The 25,644-nt window shown below is 36.5% G+C and overlaps 1 protein-coding gene across 1 annotated transcript; it reads left to right on the top strand.

Annotated features, from left to right (window-relative positions):
• Fgf9 (fibroblast growth factor 9) lies at positions 1–25,470 on the top strand. The gene is made up of 2 exons (XM_015499306.2): positions 1–105; positions 23,485–25,470. The coding sequence occupies exons 1-2, from the start codon at positions 76–78 to the stop codon at positions 23,728–23,730; spliced, it is 276 nt and encodes a 91-aa protein (XP_015354792.2). The 5' UTR covers positions 1–75; the 3' UTR covers positions 23,731–25,470.
• The last annotated feature ends 174 nt before the right edge of the window (positions 25,471–25,644 follow it).

Genomic DNA, 25,644 nt, shown 5'->3' with positions numbered 1-25,644 from the left:
GGCATTCTGGAATTTATCAGTATAGCAGTGGGCCTAGTCAGCATTCGTGGAGTGGACAGTGGACTCTACCTCGGAATGAACGAGAAGGGGGAGCTGTATGGATCGGTAAGTACTGGGAAAGACTTTGTCAGTTTCTGTGTCCCATGTTTTATTTAAGCTGCATTTTCCCTAGACTAAAAAGAGCTAGAAATGAAACTGAGCCTGTAAGCCATTCATTTTTATTAATAGATCATCAGCTTTGCATTTTCACTAGACCAAAGTTGCAAAGAAAGTGCTTTATTTATATGCCAAACCATCTTCATTATCAAGTAAATAAAAAATTCACAACTGTGAAAAATCCCATCTTATTGTATTGAATGGGAGTTATTTTTGAAATGAATTGAAATGATCTCCCAAGCTTTGCCAAGCATTGTAATTAAAACTAGAAATAGACCATGCAGTGAGTCTAAACCTTTTTTCTGAGCAACATAAAACTTCCATTATGCCAGGAGAGAAAGGAGATGGAAATTGTTGTCAGATATTCTTATATGTGAATAAGAATATAACAACATTGTAATTATTTGCAAATATTCAGTTTCTTTTTTCCCTCCAGTTTCATTTCCCACCCCTCCTAGGTTGTAAGACCCTTGGGGGAGGCAGTGATGAAGTATATATTGTGCTCTGCCAGGTACCAGGCATTATATTGGGTGCTGGGGTATAACTGTGAATGAGACAGTCCCTGTCTCTGCTCTGCAGGGAGGGGAATGACTTTACATCCTTGTATCTCTTCACTCCTCTAAGTACAGTACCTAAAATGTGTGCATGCTGCACAGTAGAGACTTAACTTTTGCTAAATGTGAATACAAATAAAAGCTTATTGCTATATTCTAACTTAGTGTTTCAACATTAAAATTTGTAATGAAATGATTTTTAGTGTTTTTATTAGAATTATTGATGGTCAAATGAGAATTTAATCCAAGTTATCTGAAATATGAGTCTTGAGGCTATGAAAAGTCAAAAATTGAAAGAAGCTCAGACTGGGAGAAGTTCTGGAGTCCTCAGTTGATGGAAATGAAAGGCAAATGTTTTTCTATATATACTGCTTCAACATTATCACACACACACATGTAATATAAATATGTAATATTAAAGTTTTATTCAAGATTGTAGATGACAAGAAATGATGGCCTGCATTTGAATATAACACACATTTTTTTTTTCTAGTACTGGGGATTGAACCCAGGGGTGCTCTACCACTGAGCTCCATCCTCAGCCCTTTTTATTTTTTATTTTAAGACAGGGTCTCACTAAGTTGACAAGGCTGGCTTTGAACTTGTGATCCTCCTGACTCGGTTACCCAAGTTTCTGGGGTTGCAGCCCTATGCCACCATCCTTGGCTAACACAACATTTTTAACCACATAGAATGTGTTAGGACTTTTCTGCCTTGGTAAAATTTTGAACTATGGGTTGATTGGTTTAGATTTTTAAATATGTTTAGTAAGTGCTTTCATAAGAGAATAATTTTTTTTAAAAAATGTTAATAAAGAATTGAATTTAGATTTTTAAACATAGTTTTTGGTTTAGGCAAACATTCATTTCCTAAATGGCTTTTGTCTGCACTTTCAAGTACAAAGAAAGATATATGAGATATAAGATGAAGGAAGCTTTTAAACTTAAAAAATATAAAATGATGTTTTCCTTTTTTCATGCCCTCAATTATTTCACTTTTAGGTATGTAATGTGGATTTAATTCAGTTGATCCCAGTTCAATTCAATAAAATATTTTTTAAGAGCAGAAATTCTATCCTTAAGTGGATGGAAGGGCTATGGGCTTATCAAAATGGTCTTCAAACTTTTCTGATCACATAACCTATCAAACTTGTTGTTTTGTATGCATACCCCATCAAATGATGCTATTTTGACTATGTATCTCAACATATACATATTAATTTATTCAAAACTGTATATATAAAACTATATAGTTCATATGTTATATTATTTTATAAAACATTCATCAAAGTAAACATTTTTAAAGGATATGATAAGTGAGAAAATCCAAGTAGGGGCTGTATTATTTGTTTCTTGCTCCAAAGATTGCCGCGTGCCCCGTTGGAATATTTATTCTCACCAATTGAGAGTTGACCAGCCTGTTAGATGAAATCACTGGCATGATTCAGACTCCTGTGGCTTATTGGTCGACAAGAAGAGCACATCTAATTTTGTATTCAGGCAAGTTGCCTGTAGGAATGTTGACTGGGTGGAGCCTCATCTCCCTATCTGGATTATTTCAGTGGTTTTCTGCATTAGCAAAGCATTTAATACTTTTCATAAACCATATGGCTGCCCTCTTGCTTGTGTATGCTCTCATTAATGGCAGTGCTTAGAGCAGGGTGAGAAGTACATTGAATGTGGACCCAATACCAGTGACAATATTGCAGGAACTGGCACCCAGGAGGTAGAAATTTGGAGAACAACATCTTGCATGTTGTTTGGGGATACAAACTGTCTTGTTAGATTTTCTGTGAATCCTGACAGCCTTGTTTAGAGCTTTTGTGCACATAAAGTGTATGGTTAGAGGTAGACTCTAACCTGCCTTGCTATGTGGCCACATCACTAGTTGATAATCCCAGCTGGACAAAGGAGGTAATCCAAGAAAAGGCAAAATGGCTCTTCTTCTATGTGTGTTTTTGAAATAACATACCTTTTCATGTGAAAGAGTAACATCAGACTTGGAAATTGCTCGAGGAAAGTGTGCTCTGAGAGACACTTTTCCATATTATAATTTCTTTGTGGAAACATAACATACTTTTGGCTGCTTCTCTGTATCTAATATCTGTCATCTCTAATTCATTTTCCACATTAATGGCAGAATTACCTTCAATACTCAGATATAAATGTCTCTTCTCCATGGAGAGCCCTTCCAATACTTGCCTTGGAAAGATAAGGCTCACATTGTTTAGCATAGCATTCAATACTTTTCATAAACCATTTTTCCTCCGGATCTGCATTGTTAGAATCATCTCTTGTAACCATTTCCCCACATAATTTGAGTCTATTTGATGTTCTCCAAATATGTCATGCAATCGGACAAGTACACATGGTCAAGGTAATCCCTCTCTCTGGAATGCCTTTCTAATCCCTTCTCTGCTTGATGAAGCAGCACCTTTTAAGATTCAGTGAAAATGTCACCTCTTTTGCAAAGCCTCCATCACATCCCTAACTCTAGCCCTAGTTATTCTGGTTAGCATTTCTTGTGGTTTCCTCCAGGTCCCAGTAATACTTTGTTTATATTTCCATGATTATATTGGAAACAGTATAATTTATAGTATTGCCAAATGAATTTTTGTATCCACTAATGGATCAAAAGGGTGTGGGCCACATTTTTCTTCTTAATATTATCTAATAAATAGCAAGGGCCCTTGTCCATCGTAGGTGTTTAATAAATGCTCATGGGAGTAAAATTAATTAAAAATTGTGGTTTATTTCAATACCTCTTTAGATATATAGGCATGGACCTCAGTGTATCTCTGCTTATGTGGTCAATGTGTATTAAGAACTCCAGTTGAATGAAGAATCACTGTCTTCCACTCCTATTTTTAATTGGACTGTGTCTATGTTGTCCCTGATGTGTGTAGCCCAAGGGGGACATGGCTGAGCTGGAGAGAAGATAGTGTAGTGGCAAGAGTATGGTTGAATTCTCATTCTGTGTCTGCTACTATAGCAGGCAGTGGGCCCTTATTTTTCTCATCTGAGATGATGAGCTTGAGTTAGACATCTGGGATGTGACTTTCCATTCTGGATGGAGCTCAAGAATTCCATAGTTTGGATTTTTTAGGCTTTACTAGAGAGTCTTATGTGCCTCATCCATGATGATTTCTGTGTACCCTGAATGTTTATGCAATGAGATTCTTTTTACCATATTCTTTTGTATAGAGGTGGGAGGTAAGCTCTCTGGGCTGCAGGTTACTTCTCTTTGGTCTCTACCTTATGCAGGTGAGGGGGAGATTGAGGAGGAGACCTTGTTCTGCTGGGGCTAGAATCTCGGTTTTCTACTGGGTTTGCAGTTATCACAACTGGTGTGGTAGTGGGAATAAAGAGTGATAAAAATATCTCATTTTTACTTGATGAGATTGAGAGAAGAAAAGAAAGATGTGATCATTCTATTACTATACACTAAAATTTGGATCTTAAGAAATTCTTATCTATGTGACATTCCATAAGCTCAGTACACTGAAGTGACGCTTTGTTTTAAAATGCTGGAAAAACTTTGAAAAGACTGATTTTATTATAAAAGAATTTATTATAAAAGAAAGTAAATAAGAGATTTGGGGAAATAGGAATCAGTTTTATAAAGTAAATTAATGTGTCAGTGTAGCAGAAATTCATTTAAAATGTACTTTTGCATTTTTAATATTAATTTACTGTTTCATCTGTGTAGCTTTTCTTTTGGACCCCAGGTTCACTTTGAGAGTCAATCTAAAAGGACAGAGTGAACAAATGATACTTTTAAGAAAATAGGTAGGATTCTGATATCCTATTAGAATGTAGAAATAGGAACAACTATATTGCTAACTATGTATCATGATTTTATTAGGAAAACCTAAATAATTCTAACTCTGGGGTGTAGTTTGATTATTGTATTCTTATGTCAAGTTACCCATCCATTTATTCATTTGTCTGTCATTTATTTCACAGACATTCATATCTACCTTGTGTCTAGCACAGTAAGTAAGATATAAGTATGAAACTGATATCTCAAAATTTGTTGGGAGAAACATATTTACCAATAATTCAGTGCAGTGTGAAATTCATTGTAGTCCACTGTAGGGAACCCAGAGGAGTGTTTAAAGAACTGCTTGGGAAACTTGTGTAGGTCACATTTAAAGTGGGCTTTGAGGGATGAATAGGAGACTCAGTAAAGGAAGGGAAGACAGGATAGGGCCCATTACTTCAAATGTAAAGATCAGAATATCTTGCCTACTTGAAATTTATAGAAGTAGTTAGATTGCACATGCATGTGTGCATGTGTGCATGTGTGCACGCACACAGATACAGGTGCCCACTCAGAGAATTAGAGTATCAGAGAATCAGGTTTATATATGTCCCTTTTGTTTGTATCAAAGAGACTGGAGATATGATTCAGAAAGTTACTTTTAGTAGCTTAATCTAAATTATCACATTATCCAGATACTTTAAAACATCAAAAATAAATAGCTATAAAATGTCTCATTAAAAAATTCCATGTTATATTGTGTGCATGTACAAATATATAATACAGATCCCATCATTATGTACAACTATATTGCACCAATAAAAAATGCAGAAAGGAAAAAAAAAAAGAATGGTGTGAAAAAAATTTCCAAGAAGTTTGAACTTAATGAAAGGTATTTAATGTTTTCTTTAAAAAGGTAGCAATCACTAAAATTGTGATGATGTAGGAACGTGGAGTGTAAAATCTGCAAAAATGATTCCAGAAGAGAGCCCACAGATTGGGAAGTGCTAGCATCTCTTATTTGTATTCCTTCACAGCACTTGATTTTATTCTCCCAGGAATTTTAATTCTTGTTGGTCTCTCCCACTAGATGAAGATTTTGGAGTCAGAGTGTCTGTCTTTGTAATCTTTCTATTTCCCAGAGGCTCAGCATGCACTTTATGTGCAGTTGGCACATGGTAAATGTTCATTGACCCAATTATTCAACCAGTCCTGAACCACGTACACACACAGTCTGCTGTATTTGAGCGTCATGCAGTGAAAGCACTGTGTACTCTGTAGTTGTATGCTTGTAAAGTCCAGGTATTTTCCTAAGAGTTATCTCATTCCACTACCCAACTGAAAATGAGAGAGGTCACCTAACTTGCTCAAAGGCTCAGAATAGCTGCACAGGACTCAGGCTTAGTTCTTTCAGTCTCAGAGCTATGCCTTACAACCATTCCTACCATCATTCTGATACTTGTGCTTGCTAAACAGGTATTACTAGTAGGTTTGTTTTACATGAATCTGTCTAATCAGTAACCAATGTTTGCCTGTGTTTCTAATGCACACAAACTTTATTTTAATACATATATTAGTTGGGGCAGTTGTCTTTTTTGGGGTAGAGCTATATCAGCTTCAGAAGTTCTTTGCTTGTTTTTTCCATATTGTGGGGTAGGTGGGAGGAACTCTGTGGATCTATCTGTTTCAGAATTGAAGAATATATTAACTTCTTTAAAAGAAAAAATAAAACAACAATAACAAAAAAAATAAAGTACAGTTTTTTTTTTTTTTTTGGTATCTGCAGGGTATTGGTTCCAGGATACACCATGAATATTACCAAAATCTGTGGATGCTATGTCCCTTAAAAAAATAGTGTAGTATTTTTCAGAAAACTTACCCACAAACATTCTTCCTTAGACTTCAAATCAATGTCTAGATGACTTATGATACCTGATGCAATGTAAAGCTGTATAAATAGTCGTGTTGTTTAGGGAATAATAACAGGAAAAAAAGTCTGTATGTGTTCAGTATAGATGTAATTTTTCATTTTATCTGTGATTGATTTATTGGATCTGTGGATATAGAGTCCATCGATGGCTGATTGATTGAATCTCAGATCCTTAGGATTCTATGTTGACTTAACTTATTTTGTTATTTGAATATATGCAAAAGTGAGACTAGATCTGAATTCCTTATACTCACACCTCCTTGACAACTATAATTCAAATCGTATTTATATTAAAATTCAAGCTGAACTATAAGACTGATAAAATTTAAATTGGCAGAGTTGGTTTAATGTGATCAATGTGTTACTTGAAACTAAGATGCTGTCTCACTGTCAATATGGTCCTGCCAGCTGTGGTTCAGTCTTATTTGAGTTTAGCATGCCTGTTCTTTACAACATCTAGAGATGATTCTGTGCTCCTCCCAACTTCTTCCTATTTGAATTACTGTGAGATCAAATGATGTCATCTGGTCTTCACTTGTCCTAAACCTGTAGACTAAGTATGTCTTTTTCTTTTCCCATTACTGCTGATGATACAAGTATCACTATTTTAGTACTGAAAGTAATTTTAAACCCCAGCACAGTAGCCCCTCTGTATCCATGGGGGGATTGGTTCCAGGATCCCCCTTGAATACCCAAATCCTTTCATGTTTGAGTCCCTTATATAAAATGGCATTGTATTTGATTTTATTTATTTTCAATTTTTTAGTTATACATGGACACAATATTTTTGTTTATTTATTTTTATGTGGTGCTAAGGATCGAACCTAGTGCCTCACATGTGCAACACAAGTACTCTGCCACTGAGCCACAACCCCAGCACCTGTATTTGATTTTAAACCATCCCTAGATGACTTAATACCTAATACCATATAAATGCTATGTAAACAATTATTATACTATATTGTTGAGAAAATAATAACAAAAAGCAAAATCTGTATGTTTTAGTATAGATCCAGTTTTTTTTTCCTGAATATTTTTGTTTCTTGGTTGGTTGAATTCCCAGATATGGAATTCATAAATGCAGAGGGCTGACTATACACTCTTCAGTGGTAGTACGTGGGTCATGAGATGTTCATCTGTAGAATCCTGAATATTCTTGAAGCAGTTCCTTTACTTTTTCATTGCAGTGAAAGGATAAAGTGAAAACATTCTTGTTGAGAACTTGAGGCTCCCTGGATCATGTCATTTGTCTTCTAGGGATCTGCAGATGCCAGTATCAAAAAACATGGTTGTAGATGTGAAGCTCTGGGCAGGAGGAAGGGTTGGGGCATGTTGGACCAAGAGCTTTACTCTGTCAGTTGCTCTGCAGGGGCAATCCTGAGCAACTTTTGAACAGCAGAACAGCCTTGTGTATTCATGGAACAGGATACCCTACCAAAATGGCGAATCACCACTAAGTTTGGTAATTTGTAATTGTAGTGGCACAGTTCAGGTTGCTTTCATGAGAGGTGTTTTGACATGTCCTGTACAGAATCTCCAAGGAATGCAGTTCCTATGAAGGAAATAAGGAGGAACATTTTTTGAGTAATCAACCTGATATCAGGCATGCTCTGGAAATGTGTGGTTTTCAACAGATATTTTGGGTAATAGAGCATTGCTTTACATTTCATAAGTGCATGGTCAATTTTCAAAGGATTAGATGGTAATTTTTAGATGATAAAGAGGGCGGCAGCACCTCAGTAGAGTATCTTCTATATAATTTAGTTCATATAATGTTCTTATTTTAGAAATGAGGGAAGTGAGATTTTAATAGTTTGGTGACTTAAGGTCACACATAGATAGCAAGTGACAAATCAGGATTTGAACATAGGTAAATAAAGAAATTTTTTCTGATACATATGCATGTTAAGAGTGACCATTCATTTTTGTGAAACACACACACACACACACACACCCCAGAATCAACCATATAGTGGAGCAAGATTTCAGTATTCCTTTCACAGATTTTGGAGGATTTTTTTTTCTTTCTAGTGACTTAGTTTTTATTTAGTGGTTCATTTTTCCTTCACATCTAGACTTATGGTTTTTAGTTAGTGGAAAATTATCTTTTTTGTAAAGTTTTTATTGATTTAATTTTAGGTTTACATTGTGAATAGAGTAGCGACATTCATTGATTGTGGCACACTTAAAAAAAGCCAAGTTAGTATGATCAAATCATAGAACTCAGGTCTATAAATTTCTCAAGAGTTAAGAAGGATTTAGTTTTTGTGTTTTAGTTTTTTTTTTTTTGTTTGTTTGTTTTATTGTTGGGAATGGAACCCAGGGCCCCAAGTATGCTAGGCAAGTACTCTACCATTGAGCTATATCCCCAGCCTGGGAGGGATTTAGGTTGTTCATGAGAGATTTTGAAGAATGGCTTGGGGTCCCAGGGAGCATACTCAGGACTGATCTTTCTTCAGGCTCAGAAATCTGCAGCAGAATTCTTGTGACAGGTGCAGCTTTCACATATGATCCTGGCTCCGCTCTCTGACCACTCTCAGTGTCACTCATGTTCCTTGCTCTGTTCTGCTGCATTTTCAGGAATCCTTCTGTCTCAATCCCTGCCACAGATTCCTGATGAGAGAAACTTGAGAGGAAGATTTCAGGAAGCCCCAAATCAGACGAGTATTAAAGCTGTCCATTTCCTGAAGCCTAAGCTCTGGAAAGCCAGGGCTCAGTTACTTTAGTTTCCCAAGGTACTGCCGGTACTTAAAACAGTCTTGCATACATTTGATACTTAAAAAGTATTGAATGAGCAAATGGATTGTCAGTGAGACAATTACTTCTTTCTTTTCTTTATCTTTCTTTTTAATAAAAAGAAGATAAGACTGACCCTGGATTTTTAGTACCTGATTTGTAAGTAGGTATTTTTGAGCTGAAGAGTTAACGTATATCCTTTGGTTCCTGACCAATTTGAGTATAAGGGATCCTTTTGGATAAAAAAATGTTAGCCCCACAATTTTTTAATGAAATTTTTTATTATATTTTGTTATATATGACAGTGAAATGCATTATAATTTATATTACACACATAGAGCACAATTTTTCATATGTCTGGTTGTATACAAAATATATTCACACCAATTTGTGTCTTCATACATGTACTTTGGATAATGATGTCCATCACATTCCACCATCATTTCTAACCCCATGCTCCCTCCCTTCCCCTTCCACCTCTCTGCCCTATCTAGAGTTCCTCTAATCCCTCTCCCTACCCCACTATGAATCGGCCTCCTTATTTCAGAGAAAACATTTGGCATTTGGTTTTTTGGGATTGGCTAGCTTCATTTAGCATTATCTTCTCTAACTTCATCCATTTACCTGCAAATGCCATGATTTGATTCTCTTTTATTGCTGAGTAATATTCCATTATGTATATATGCCACATTTTTTTATTCATTCATCTACTGAAGGGCATCTAGGTTGGTTCCTCAGTTTAGCTATTGTGAATTGTGCTGCTGTAAACATTGATGTGGCTGTGTCCCTGTAGTATGCTGTTTTTAAGTCCTTTGGGTATAGACCAAGGAGAGGGATAGCTGGGTCAAATGGTGGTTCCATTTTCAATTTTCCAAGAAATCTCCATGCTGCTTTCCATATTGGCTGCACCAATTTACAGTCCTACCAGCAATGTATGAATGTACCTTTTCCCCCATATCCTCGCTAATACTTATTGTTGTTTGTCTTCATAATAGCTGCCATTCTGACTGGAGTGAGATGATATCTTAGAGTAGTTTTGATTTGCATTTCTCTAATTGCTAGAGATGATGACTTTTTTATATATTTGTTGATTGATTGTATATCATCTCCTGAGAAGTGTTTGTTCAGGTCCTTGGCCCATTTATTGATTGGGTTATTTGTTTTTGGTATTTAGCTTTCTGAATTCTTTAGGTACACTAGAGATTAGTGCTCTATCTGATGTGTGAGGGGTAAAGATTTGCTCCTATTCTGTAGGCTCTCTATTCACCTCACTGATTGTTTCTTTTGCTGAAAATAAACTTTTTAGTTTGAACTCATCCTACTTATTGATTCTTGATTTTAATCCTTGTGCTATAGGAGTCTTATTTTGGAATTTGGGGGCCTAATCCCACGTGATGGAGATTAGGGCCTGCTTTTTCTCCTGTTAGACTCAGGGTTTCTGGTTTAATTCCTAGGTCCTTGATCCACTTTGAGTTGAGTTTTATGCATGGTGAGAGATAGGGGTTTAATTTCACTTTGTTGCATTTGGATTTCCAGTTTTCCTAGAACCATTTGTTGAAGAGCTTATCTTTTCTTCAATGTATGTTTTTGTTAGCCCCACATTTTAATAATTATAAATATTTTTGATTGAAAACGTGCATTGTGGAAATAGCTTCTATGAAATCATGAACACTATAAAATTCATTCATTTCTGAATAGTTTGGTGTATATATTTGAAAGGAGCAGTGGGTTTATGCAATGGGAGTTTCATTTCTGTGGTTTATTGGCAGAGCTGATCCTGCTTCCCTGAGTTCTGAGCCTAAAGTACACATGCTGGAAGTCCAATCAGTGTGTACGGGGACTATGAGTACAACCAGGAGACAATAATGTTAAGGACAATAGAAGAACAACCCTATGGCCCCTAAATTCTTCCTACCTTCCTTTGACCCCACTTGCCTTCTTGGAAGGAGCTTCTTGTCATCCACTTCTCTTACCACTCAGTTCTCCAGGGTTACCCGTTTTCTCAGAATAAATTGTTAGCCACACAGAACCCTAAGCTACCCCTCAATTGGGGCCTCAGTCTCAGAATGTTTTTGGTCACTGAGCATCTTCCTTAGTTCTTGAGTTGTGCTGTTGGACAGCCTGAGTCAGAGTGAGGGTGAAGACTGGAAGCATTTTCTAGTCTGTTACGCACTGAAACACTCAATTGCACATTCACTCATACCCGTTCTTGTATACTCACCCATTTTTCACCCACACACACAAATTTCTGTTCACATGCTTACTTGCTCATATACTCTCTCAGCTGTTCACACACTTACAGTCTTCACAGTTCATTTGCATGCTTACTTGCACACTCATACACTCACTCTTTCTTGCCTGCTTTCACAAAGTTAACAACCATTATCCATCATCCATCACTAATACATGCCAGGTACCTTAGTAGGTGCTGAAAATACAGTTGATCCTCATATTTGTAGATTCTGTATTTGTGAATTTACCTAGTTGCTAAAATCTGATTATAACCTCCAAATTAATATTTGTTTCACTTCATGATGGTTTGTGGACATGTGCAGGGAAGTGGGGAAAAAAAATGAGTCTTTCACATGCATATTCCCAGCTCAGGTCAAAGAAGGCCAAGTTCTGCCTTCTTGTCTCAGGTAAACAGGGTCCTTTTGGGGATGTATTTAGTACTATGTATTTAATATTTTGTGCCTTTTCTTGGTGATATTGCCATATAAAACATCCCCAGCATAGAGCTGATATGCTGTGTAGTGTTAACTAAAAGCAAGAAAAGGCTAAGATGTATCTTGTGGAGCAAATTATACAAGATATTCATGTATCTTATGCATGAGAAAGCTTTGTTCAATCATTAGTTAGGTGATGTTGGCTGTAAATATGATGTTAATGAATTGATAATACGTGTTAAGTAAGTTATTCTTAAATAGAAACACACATGAAATAAGGTGATGTATCGATAGTTTGACAAAAATGTTATGACTAGAGGCTCATAGAAACCTAACCCTGTATTTCCTCTGGGAGCATTGGTTTAGTATTCTGGGAGATTTTATAGAATTTAACTACAATGAGTAATGACAATTGACTGTTCCTACAAAAGCAAATATACCTCCTCTTGTGGATAATTTTAGAACTGATTCAGAAAGAATTTTCAACTTTGTTGGGAGAGTCAGACATGTAAACCAAGAATTATAATTTGGCGCAATAAATATTAGAATTTATGTAAAAAAAGGGCTCAGAGCTTGCAGGATAGAACTTAAACCTAGGAGTAGGAAAGAATATCAGGATCACTCAGAGGAGATGGACAGAAACAAGCTGGTGTTCTTGCAGAGAAAAAAGCTTATCAGCAGAGAAGGTGACTTTACTACATGGTTTAGAAATATGGGGTTGTTGGTTGTGCCCTAATTCATCTTGACTCTACTTCTGTTTATCTCAGCTGCTGCCAGAGGCTTCTTTGTTGACATTTGGAGGGTCTTCCCCTGTCAGCATCATCAGCTACTCAGGAGATGTTGCCACTATGTTGTTTTGTGACCTAGCCTAGGAGGGGCCTTTGAGCCTCACAAAAAAGCTGGCCTCACTAGAATCAATTGGGAGCCAGGGCCCTGGGGCATCTTCAGCAGTGACCTGGCCACATTGTCCCTCCTACTTCCTTCTATGCCGGAGACTGACTTGAACTTGTGAAGAAACATCATTTATCGGCCTGCTGGCCTGGTGCGCATCAGCCACATCATGACAACCAGCTGGGAAAATAAAAAAAAGCCTGCATTCCTGCAGCATAGGGCTTCCCTCGGAGGATTAAAAGGCTATGGTGTTAAGTGGGAGAGACATGCTCAGAGCTGTCTTCTTTCCCACTTTCCATAAATGCTTAAAATCCTGACATAAGTTGATTTACTCTTAATTTTTTTTTAAGTTCTTCATTGAAATCTCCATTTAAGTTTGCTTTTCCTTTGTAATGAAGTGGCCCCAAACGCAAGGCAGTATTCTAAGAACAGACTTGCCAAGGTCATGCCAAAAACATCCTTCGCCTGATAGTGCTTAATGAGATTGCTTTGTTGTTAGCACTGAATTATTTTTGCCTATGGGCTGCGGAGTCATGTCGTGTGTCCTCACATAGTCTGCTGTCTGCTTGAAGCTCTAGGTTTCTGTCTGTTTTCCTGACCCCTTCTCTTTTCTCCCTCCCTTTTTCTTTATTCTTTCATTTTTCTACACAAATGCCTTGAATTTCAGATACTTTTTTTACTGGTCATATTAACTCATATTCCTTTTTGTTCTCTATCTTTCAAGTTGTTTTTTCAGTTTTCTGTGTTTTGATGGAATTCTGAACAGTTTGAGCTTGGTGGAGTAGTGGAAGTAACGGGTTAGAACCTCAGCTCTATCAAGCCCACTTGCCATGCAACTTAGGGCAATCAAACTTTCTGAGCTGAGACTATAAAATGGCTGATGACAGGGACTTCATAGCATTGCTGTGAGGACTGGAGGAGCTGATGCCTGTAAAGTGACCAGCACAGTGCTGGCTCACAGGCTGCTCAGCCTGTGCTCATTCCTTTAGCTTTCTCTCTTTTTTTTTTTTTTTAAGAGAGAGAGAGAGAGAGAGAGAGAGAGAGAGAGAATTTTTCAATATTTATTTTTTAGTTTTTGGCGGACACAACATCTTTGTTTGTATGTGGTGCTGAGGATTGAACCCCGGCTGCACGCATGCCAGGCGAGCGCCCTACCGCTTGAGCCACTTCCCCAGTCCCCTTTAGCATTCTTCATGGGTACCTGTGGCAGTGACAGAGATGCTGCACAGATGAGAACTCTGATAGCTTTTACTGTGTGACAGATAGACTGATGTTTTATTTCTTTTCTTTTCTTTTTTTTGCAAGTTTGAATTCTGAAGTTGACTCATGATGCAGTCTCTGAAAATAAAAAATTTCTTACAGATAAAAATATGGCATCTCTCAAATTATAAAATGTCAACCTAATTTATCAAGATTATTATTAAGGTTGATGTTCCATAGTTTATTTTCATATTTAGCTCATTATTATTTATCCACTTAGCTAAAGAAGTTTCTTTTATTATGAATATCATTTATTTTGTCATAATAATAATTATTATTATTATTTAATATTTACATGTTAATTAATGCATGAGGCTGTCAGTGTACCTGGAATGCCCCCTTCCAGAATCAGTTTTCTGGGTTAAGGCACTTTTTAATTTATTTTTTGGTACCAAGGATTGAACCCAGGGGGGCTTAACCACTGAGCCACATCCCCAGTCCTTTTTATTTTATTTTAAATTTTGAGACAGGGCCTCAATGGGTTGCTGAGGCTGGCCTTGAATTTGTGATACTCCTGTCTCAGTCTCCTGAGCTGTTGGCATTATAAGCATGTGCCAACATACCAGGTTAAGGCACTTTCTAAAGAGGCCCCTGTCAGCATATACATTTGGTGTATTGGTGGAATAGAATGAATAATGGATCATGTTAGCTCTGATTAGCACTGGAAGTAGGATGGTGTAATCTAGCAAAGAGAGGGGCCCAAAGAGAATTAGACACAGTCACATCAGTGTTGAGGAGAGGAAGGACCATTTATCACATGGTGGGGCTGAGAAGAAGGGTTTGGTTATGGAGAAATCTGTGCTGACATGAGTATATTGGGAGCTAAAAATTGGGAACCCAAGGAGAAGGGGAGGGTGGTAGGGACAGGCTTCATCTCCCTTTCAGTCTGATTTAGGAGTTCTCTATGGGTTGAGTAGAGATGGAGGTGTCAGGGGGACATAAGCACTGGCTGGAGGTGTTTAAAAAATTCAAGAGTCCTTTGGAAATATCAAATAATGCCCCAGGGAGCCTGGCATTATTTCTTTTTGGTGTTGTACATTATTTCTTTGCCTTGTGCACATGTCCAACTTTCCACTCAGATTTGAGTATTCTACCCACTACTAACTTTTTGTTTTCATATAGGATTTGGATTTTTCTTCCAGTAAATTCTTTTTTTAAATAATTTTTAGTTGTAGATGGTACAATACCTTTTATTTTAGTTATTTATTATTATGTGGTGCTGAGGATTGAACCCACTGCCTACACATGCTAGGCAAGTGCTCTGCCACTGAGCTACAACCCCATCCCTGTTCCAGTCAATTCTTTTAGGACAGTTCATTATATTGGTATAGTGTTGGTAGGATTCATTGGTCAAGGAGGCCTTCATGGGCCATGTTCTTAAGGCCAATGTTGGGAAGAGGATGTGGCAAGCCTCCAAATGTGAGAAAGCAGTAACAGAAATTAGGAGTGTATCCTCCAAATGTTCTCCTAGGGAGAAAGCTGGAGGGCCCTTGTGACAAAGTGGCTGCCTTCTTCCTTGTCCTTTCCTCCTTGGAATAGCAACCTCATTCTCTTGATTGCTGCTGGAAGCCTGGATTTACTCTGCAGTTCTGACCTGCTGGCTCTCCTGCCTGCAGCGGGCAACTGATGCAGCACATTTTGTTTGGTTTCTTTCCCTGTTTTCCAGCTCTGCAGCAGTTTCTTTTTTCATTTCCTGTTCAATATGTCCTTCCAGAGTTATTGTGGATAACTTTGCTTTCCACATTTTGATGTTTCCAAGATTGACTAACTAGAGTCTTTGACTAAAAGGATCTTCCAGGGTGGGAGAGTAGCTCAGTGGTAGAGGTCATGCCTTGAATTTGGGGAGGCTGTAAGTTCAGTCTTTAGCACAAGAATGACAACAGCAATAACAACAAAAGACCTTGGAAATTTCTTCCAATGCCTTCATTTTACAGAGAAGGAAATTAAAGCTCAGGAATATTAGCCAGCGTGTGTGTGTGTTTCTGGAAGCTTGGCGTGCCTTTACCAAGGAAATTCTGTGTATCTTGATTCTTTAAAATTTATCTTTGGATTTTTACAGCCATTATACTTGTTAATCTTTTGATTTCTCTTCTTTTATTTCTGCAAACATGTGCTGAAGTTAACCTGCTTTGTTGATCATGGAAAGTCTTTGCTCAAATTTTTTGTTTTTGATTCCACCCCTTTCAAAATAGGTGGTGCTTATCATGGAAATAGAGTGGTTGTCTTTTTCTGGTATCCTTCTTGAATCTTTAATTTTACCTCTCAGCCTTCTAGCTTTATACTTTTCCATTGTCAGTCTGACCCTTCGTGGGCATTCTACTGTCAGTTTTTACTGAGTAATATTTTAATTTGAAGTTATTATAGCGTTTGCATATTTTCAATGTACATTTTTAAGTGATCATTGAATAATATTACTACTCTTATCAGGTAATAGTCTTCAGTAAGAAATATGACATTTTATTTTTTCCAACTTGGTGTTCTAATATCCTAAACGAAATTTGATGCAGTTTTTCTATAGATGTGTTTGTGGAAAAATTAAATATACATTGGCTATGTATTAACATAAGCCAAATATTCCTTAAAGTGAATATTGAATTTTTCAAATTTGAATTCTGTTATACCTAGAGCAAGATTTTCTTTCCTTGTGGAAATGCATCTCTGCAAATGTATAGAAAGTTTATGAGTGAATATGATTTGCTAAACAAAGATGCATTTTAATAGGCAGTTTCTAAGGAAGGCCTCTAAATTGTCTCACTTGTCCTATTTGGCAGGGTCTGTCCTTGGCAGCTTATTTATTGCCACATGGCTGGTAAGCCTGCTGCATACGTGTGTGTGTGTGTGTGTGTGCGCGCGCCTGCCTGTGTGTGTGTGCCTAGAGTAGACAGGGCCCTGATCTTTGAGTTCCTAAGTACTGAAGTAGCCGACTTCTCGGGAGAAGGCATTTTTTGTTTTTAATTTTTTTTTAGCACACAGGAATTTTAAGATTGTAAAGAAGATAGGAATTCTTAATTTCAGATATATATTTAGTGTTTTAAAAATTATATATTTTAAAAATTAAAAATCACATTTTATTTTAATTAATTAATTAATTAGTTTTTGTGATGAGGTCCTAGTGTGTTGCCTGGGCTAGTCTTGAACTTGTGCCTCAGCCTCCAGAGTTGCTGAGACTACAGATGGGTACTGCCGTTCCTGACTTAAATTTATTTTTTAACTGATACATAAAAACCTAAAAATGGTACTTATGGGGTCCATGAGATATTTTTATATGTGTATGTGTATTGTAGTGTATTATGTGTATTATGTGGTGCTATTTTGCTGGGAATTGAACCCAGAGCCTGGTGGATGCTAGGCAAGGACTCTACACTGAGCTGTATCCGCAGCCCTCTGTGATGTTTAAATCAGGTTAAAACATATCCATCTCCTTATTTATCACATTTTATGATGAAAACATGAAAATCTGTCCTAGATTTTTGAAATATATAGTATGATGTTGTTGTCTATAACTACCTGGCTGTGCAATAACACACCAGAACTTCTTGGTCCCATCCAATTGTATCTTACTCCCCATTGGTTAATCTCACCCCTCCACCCCAATATTCTATATATTTTGATGAGAAAAATGGAAAAATTGCCTGCTTTTTTTGCTTCGTTTTGTTTACATCAATTCAAGTGCAATGGATTACAATGTTTCTACTATTCCAGAAGCAATTGTAATGGACAGGAACAGGGGTATTAAGGCAGGCCCATCTGGGGGGATTTGAGGAGGTTTTGAAAAACAGGACTTCAAGGGAGGCACGTTGAGGGCAAACGGAGGTTGGATCTAGGGAGATGCTTCTAAAAAAAAAAATCATCAATAGTGTCCTCCTGCCTCTTCTTTCTATATTTGTTGCTTTCTCTCTAGATAGGGACTTATCCCTGGAGAGAAGAGTTAAAAGAACTGACTTCTTATTAATGGTCCTTTAGTCATTATATTTAATCACCTTGGTCTTCTCGACAACTCCCATTTAGGCTTCACTGTTAGATTATTAATGAGGAAGAGTACATCTGGACAAGTAATTGTGGTTAAGGGAGGTTTAAATACCATGACTCTAATAGACAATAGATACAAGAATGAAGGATTACATCAAAGTCATTAACTTATGAAAATGTTTGGGAACTCTAAGTCAATGTCTGTATGGTTGCTGATCATGAATTTATGTGTTAGAGTAGTTTATATTGTGGTAACAAGTATTTTCAGTTGAGTTGAATAAACACAACCATTTGCATAGCATGGTTAAAGTTATGCCCTATATTTATTAATATGGAAATCATGTTTTTAAATAGCAGCATATCACAAGTCTATATGTTTGCAATGAGAATTCTTACTGACTCTCCAAATTTGAAACAACTCTGATTTCATTTTTTAAATGGGCATTTGAATTGGGTGTAATAATGCCCTTGTGGATCACTCATTTTCAAATTGTCTAGTATTTTAAATTAGTGTCTATATAAGTCTGTGTCTTATAACATTCCTAAGCATTCTCTGGGCTATACTATAATTTTCACATTATTATCTCATACTTTGGTGTTAATAGGAATGGTAACAGTTTTGAAGTTTTAATTTCAGTTTTTCCCACTGCTCTGAATTTGATGATTTAAAATGAAAAGAGGTTTCCATAGTTGCTAACATTCACCAGATTTTGTTCCAAAGCATGAGCTTTAGTAGACTTTTGAATTAAATCCACATTCTCCACCCAAGCCTAGTGATATAATCCAATAGTTCAAAGATAGGTATGCCATAAACAGCTATAGTTAAATAATCTAAAAAAATTTTAAAACATGGAAATACAATAAAACAAGAATTGATCACTTTATAGTGGAATACTCTATAAACTGTCTGCATTGAAAACATATGGTGAGTTTTAAAACATCTGAATTCTATAATTCTAAAGTGTATAGTTTATTTGAAGGCTGACACTCCCCCCACATATATAAGAATATAGGTTAATACAATTTTTGCTGTTCCAATTTGTATTCATCTACTTATTATTAATTAATATTGTTATTATTTTTTTGTGTGGTTTTCTGGATTGAACCCAAGGACTTGTGTATGCTGGGCAAGTGCTGTACCACTGAGTTACATCCCCAGTTTTATCTATTTATTTTTATTTAAAAAATTATTTTGGAATAGAAGGATAGCTTTAAACATATTCACCTCAGGTAAGGATTTCATCACTTAGTACTGAAGTGTGATTGTAAGAGATTAATTTTGTAAATCTTGCTACTCTGTCTAAAATAAAAATCACATAATGACATAGTCTCAACTAAGAGGAAGAAACTATTTAAAATCCATGCATGGTACAGGAAAGTAACACAGTCTTTAACTTTTAATGATAATTTTAATTTTCAGGGTATGCAAGCTTACCAGAGTGACATACTTGGTATAATTTCAGAAGCTGAAATGTATCAGTGGTTTTACAATGTTATGTCAGCATAATCTCACTTAACAGAAGTTATACAATCCTCCTGTGAATAAGACCATTGAACTCCTAACCATCGTGAAAAATGCTGGCTGTAGATTATATTGTTTTATAATCAAATAATTCACTTTATTTTCTGGGTTGCCTAGAAAGTTATATTATGTGTGTATAAATGATGCTAAAATAGCCTGCTAAGAAACTAGAGCTATGGTAACAGAGCAGTGAAAAGGTTAGTTCCATTTCTTAGATTACTTGCCTTTTTTTAAAAGGAGTTTTTCATATTCTTTAAAAAAAAAGATACAATGAGAATCTTTTTTTAAGCACTGAGAACACACTTGTGTTCCAGTTTTAGAGGTTGATACTTCTGTCACAGTAGAATTTTTTTCATGCTCCCCCCAGCCCGCCCCCGCCTGCTTCTTAGTCCTTCCTCCTGCAAAATGAATAGTATTTTTAAAAATTGCATTTTGGAGTATAGACAAAAGAAAGCACATATAAGAAGAGTTGTAGTACCCCATTCCTGAACATGGCCGGTGAATGCTAGCCCTGTGCCACCCTCCCTAATGACTGCCCCTGGGGAAACGGTATCCTGAATCTCATGAATGAGAGGGGCTATGGGAACCACAGGGCTTATTCAGTGAGATGTGAAAAATGAAAAGGATCCAGTGCAGTGGCTAAAGTAGGGCTCCTGGAAACTTCTTGCTCTAGTGACTTCATTATCATAATGACATGATACTGTGGCATAGACCAGGGGCAAATCATCTCACATCTGGGCCTTCTTGCCCATGCATTTAACTGGAGAAATCATATAAGCTGTTTTCTAGGTTTGTTCCTAAGAGGTATGATGTAATGTTGTATCAACACCATTGTTCATGGAGGGCTTTCTTTATGCTCAGCACTGTTTTCTGATTGCATCTTTGTCACAACCCTGTGTCAATTATGTATCCCTTATCTGAAATACTTAGAACCAGAAGTGTTTCAGATTTCATAGTTTTTTTTTCATGAATTTTGGGATAGTTGCCAAGATTTTTACCCATTGAGTATCTTTAATCAAAAAATTCAAAATCGGATACTCTGAAATCTAAAACATTTTGAGTAATGACTTGATATCCTAAAAGTTTTGGAACTCAGAGCGTTTTGGATTTTTGGATCAGGGATGCCCAACCTGCTCTAATCCTACTTTAAATATGAGGCTACTAAAACTTGAAGAGGTGACATAAGCCATTACAAATGTCCTCCAGTGAGTGAGGGATGAAGCTGGGATGTGAATAGGCTTCTGACTCCAAAGCCTGTTTTTCCCCCACTGTGTAAACTAGCAGGAGGTTACCATGGATCTGTTTCTGACCCAGGAAAGACCATTGTGCTAGTAGAGGTATGCTTATAAGCAAAAGCAATACAAACTAGTGCCTAACTCATGGCTCCAAAAGGAGCAAAAATTATTCTTCACTTAAAAAATAAACATTGTAATACTTATCAGGTGATAGATTTCCTGCTTAAACAAACAAACAAACAAAAAGCTTTATTTGAATTAATTTTTTTTCTTGTCCTTTGTGGAAATGAAAGCCAATGCCATACTTTGGTCCCTTTTATTAATGAAAAAAATAAATGCAACAAAATTTTAGAAAATTTCCTTAAATTACAGTAAACTAAAACCAGCCCTTTTTAACCAGGAATAATCTTGCCTGCAAGGAGACTATTATGCAGATGGAAGTAAAGACTAAAATAGCCATTATGGCTTCAGCACACTTTTTTTATTTCATGGGTTTTAATAGAGATGAGGGAGAAATAATCACGCTCAGCCCAGTCTTTCTTGTGCAGGAGGTGGTTGTGTTTCCCCAGGAGGCCCTTCTGGGTTTACATGTGGCAGGGGTGGAGGGTGGGCTCTCTGCTCTGCATCCCCATGCCCCTGAAAGGGTGAGTTTCTCCGGGCCCTCCCTAAGTGGAAGCAGTACATTGTGAGTGGAGCTATGGATAACTGCTCACTTTCTGTAATTCATTTTTGTCCCTATAAGTCCTGGTTAGCAGTTTGCACATCATTTTTGGCTTTCTCTGATGCATTGATTTTCTCTTTTGCTTTCTTCTGTTTCAACTTGCATAGTAAAAGTTTGACCAGTGAAATATTTTGTTAAAAACTTGGGGGCCGGGAGTGCAGCTCAGTGGTAGAGTGTTTGCCTAGCATGCACGAGGCCCTGGATTCAGTCTTCATTACCAACAAAACAAAACAAAATAAAACAAAAGTCCACCACCACCCAAAACCTGCTCAGTGTTTTTGGCTACTTGAAGAACACTCTTGAGGACACGTGGGCACTCGGGAGTCGTGGACTATGTTTTAAGCCTTTGGGTCAAGGAAGAAGCACAGAAGCTGGCCTCACATTGGACTTGTTGATTGATTTGGTCAAATTCTTTCCCTTCTCTTTGCTCTCTTGACTGACTTTACAAGCAATTGGAGATGATGGATTCTACTCAATTTATATCTATGAATTCAGTGTATTAATGTATGTTCTCAACTATATGGATGTGAAAAAGGCATATATTTTTTGGTGATGTGTAATATTTGCTGTCTGTCATCTGGGTCTGAATGACAGAAATGGAAGAATGCCAAATACCCTTATCTGGGTTTGATTACAAGTTGTCCCTTGGTATCTGTAGGGGATTGGTTCCAGGACTGCCCATGCTCAAGTCCCTTTTATCAAATGGCATAGTATTTGCATAGAGCCTTTGCATATCTTCCTTAAATCATTTTTAGTTAGCTTACTGTACTTAATACAATGTAAATGCTGTATTAATAGTTGTTATACCATATTGTTTAGGGAATAATGACAAGAAAAAATGTGTGTAAATGTTCAATACAGATATGACTTTATTTCAAGTATTTTTGTTCTGTAGTTGATTGAATGCATGGATGTGGAGCCTGCAGATGTAGGTTATTTGTTTTCTTTTTATGTAAGGTGCCAGGAGGACAAGAGCAAAGTAAGCACTTTAAATTCATTTCAGTGTTTTTTGAAGCATCATCTAGGAAAGTATTGATTTTAAAAGTTTCAGTTGAATGACAGTAAGAGCAAAAAAGGCCAATAAATCCCATTGCCTTCTTTCTCCAGGGGCCAGCTTCAATATACACATTTCTGCCTAGAGTGTGTTCATGGCTTTGGGATGTGATATGTATATTATTTCTGGTCATTACTGCCCACGAGTGATGTGGCTGGAGGAGTCCCAGGCTGTGGAGTAAAATGGGACCCTGGCTTTCATATAGCTCAGGTGGAGGGAAATGCAAGATATTTAAGAAAACAGGGAACATTTTTTAAAATTTATTTTTTTTTGCTTTGGAAATACAGGAACAAGTATAGCTTTCCTTGGGGCATCTGTATGCCTGAGCATGTTTTTTTTTTTTTTAAAGTTAGGAGGCTCTTCTATCTAAATTTAAGTGCAAAGGTGCAAAGGTGGTAACCATATAATTGCTATAGTAAAAATGGGAATGACCCAGAATTTTAGTTGTACTTTGTGTGTAATAATTGGCCTGAAGAGAAGTTTCACTAGAAGATATTTAGAATCTTTTCTGCTTTAGTCATTATGAATAAGAAATTAGAATGTCATTGAATTGATAGAGTTAAGCAGTTTATGCAAAGTGCATTGAAGTGGTTGAACGAGTTAGAAATCAGTATATTCTCATCAGGGTACAGGTTGAGCATCCTTAATCTGGAAATTCAAAATCTGAAGTGCTCCCAAATTTAAAATTTTTTGGGCACCAACCTAACACCACAAGTGGAAAATTCCATACCAGGAAACTTTTTTTCACAAAGATATTGTATAAAATTATCACTAGGCTATGTGTTATCATGTGTATTTGAAGCATACATGAATTTTGTATTTAGACTTGGATCCCACATGCAAGATATCTCATTAAATATATGCAAACATTCCAAAATCTAAGAAAATAAAAAATCCCAAACACTATTGGTTTCCAAGCATTTTGGATAAGAGATACTCAACTTGCTTTGTGCAAAATGGAATATTGCTTTTAATATAGAAAGTAGCTAATCGTGCAATGTATTTATTTTCTTTTTATTTTTTAACAGGAAAAACTAACCCAAGAGTGTGTATTCAGAGAACAGTTTGAAGAAAATTGGTATAACACGTACTCATCGAATCTATATAAACACGTGGACACTGGAAGGCGATACTATGTTGCATTAAATAAAGACGGGACTCCAAGAGAAGGGACCAGGACTAAACGGCACCAGAAATTCACACATTTTTTACCTAGACCAGTGGACCCTGACAAAGTACCTGAACTATATAAGGATATTCTAAGCCAAAGTTGACAAAGACAATTTCTTCACTTGAGCCCTTAAAAAAGTAACCACTATAAATGGTTTCATGCGGTGGGTTCTTATTGATTAGCTGTGTCATCACCTCAGCTCCACTGTTGCCAAACTTTGTCGCATGCATAATGTATGATGGAAGCTTGGATGGGAACATGCTGATTTTGTTCTGCACTTAAAGGCTGATCCTCCTGGAGGGCTGCCTAGGGCCACTTGCTTGATTTATTGTGAAATAAGGGGAGAGAGACTGAATGAGAGGGGTGTGAGTGTGTGAGTGGGTGAATAGCAGGAGAAATTGGAGAGTCAGAAAGCAAAGAGGACAATGGCCTGATGCATGCTGGGAAATAGACACGCTTTTAAATTTTGATCAGTTGTACTTCATCTTATATCAGCACAGCTGCCATACTTCGACTCATCAGGATTTTTGGCTGGTGGCCTGCGCAAGGGTACGCTGCATTTTCAAAGGCATGGAGGGTGCAGTCTTACTTAAAAGACTTTTTCAGTTAATTCTCACTGGTATCATCCCAGTGAACTTAAAGCAAAGACCTCTTAGTTAAAAAAGAAAAAAAGGAAAAAAAGAAAAAAAAGAAAAAAAAAAGAAAAAAAAAGAGAAAAAAGAAAAAAAGGCGAAAAAAAGAAAAAAAAAAAGAAAAAAGTTAAATTTATTTATAGAAATTCCAAAGGCAACATTTTATTTATTTTATATATTTATTTATTATATAGAGTTTATTTTTAATGAAATATGTACAGGCCAGATAGGCATTTTGGAAGCTTTAGGCTCTGTAAGCATTAAATGGCAAAGTCCGCTATGAACCTGTGGTAATTCATGCAAGTAGGTATAACGGTGCATGGATATGAGAAATTCTAATGACCCTAATGTACTAAAGGCGACAATCTATTTTGTGCCCGTATTATTGTAAACTTATGCACATCGCTCATGACACTGAGTATTCACTCTTCAGACTGCTTGTTTCATAGCTTATCCCAGAGGATTAAAGATAAACTGGGTCTCAACCTTTTATTCTGTGTCTGTAATTTTCCTCTTTCATCAGTGACTCCATCACTGTAACTTCATGGTTGGAAAATATGAGGGTTGGTATATGTCTTACTTGTTTAAGTCTATTGCAAAATATACCAAAGCTAAACAATAACTATGCTTTTTATTTTAGCCCACCTCCAGAACAACAGGACTAATATCAAACATTGTACTGATTTAGAATTCTTAAGCAAGGAAGGAAAAAATAAACAAAAGCGTACATAGCTCAGACTTTTTTAAGAGATAAGAGTCAGATTAACAGGATCATTCTTGTAAGTTTTTATTTGTGCACTTGGCTATCAAATATGAAATTATACACGTACCATAGGGGTCATTGTAACATCTTTTTTAGAGAATTGCTTTCAGTGTGAATGTCATAATTACATGGTAATAGCACCCCTTCAAGTAAAACTTGCAACATGAAAACAATAAATCTTTATCAATAATGACAATGAGGGGGAAATTATTATACTCATTGACTGTATTTTGTTTTTAAAAATGGTTTTCACAAGCACCCAATTTTTTTAGAGGGGAGGTTACTATATAGAATATCTTTTACAAGGCTTTTATACCATTTTATTCTGAAAAGCATAAGAATATGTATTTCTTTGGTAGCAATAATTTTGGAACTTGCCCTTGGGCAAGGAAGACTATTTCTTACTATATACTAAGGTGAAAAGAGCCAAATTCTTAAAGCAATATTTTAAAAAAAGGAATTTATAACAAATTCTCATCCACACACAACACTTTCTAGCCAGTTACATTGGGAAATTGAAAGTGACAGTTAAAAAAATGTGTTGGGATTTATGTAACTAATTTTAAAATTTAATATTCTGATTTTATTTTGCTCGGATGCACATTCTCTATGAAAAATAAAA

This window comes from Marmota marmota, unplaced genomic scaffold (genome assembly GCF_001458135.2).
Source record: "Marmota marmota marmota unplaced genomic scaffold, marMar, whole genome shotgun sequence".
NCBI classification, from domain to species: domain Eukaryota; kingdom Metazoa; phylum Chordata; class Mammalia; order Rodentia; family Sciuridae; genus Marmota; species Marmota marmota.
The sequence above is the reverse complement of the archived record's forward strand: the minus strand, read 5'-3'. Positions and strand labels throughout refer to the sequence as shown.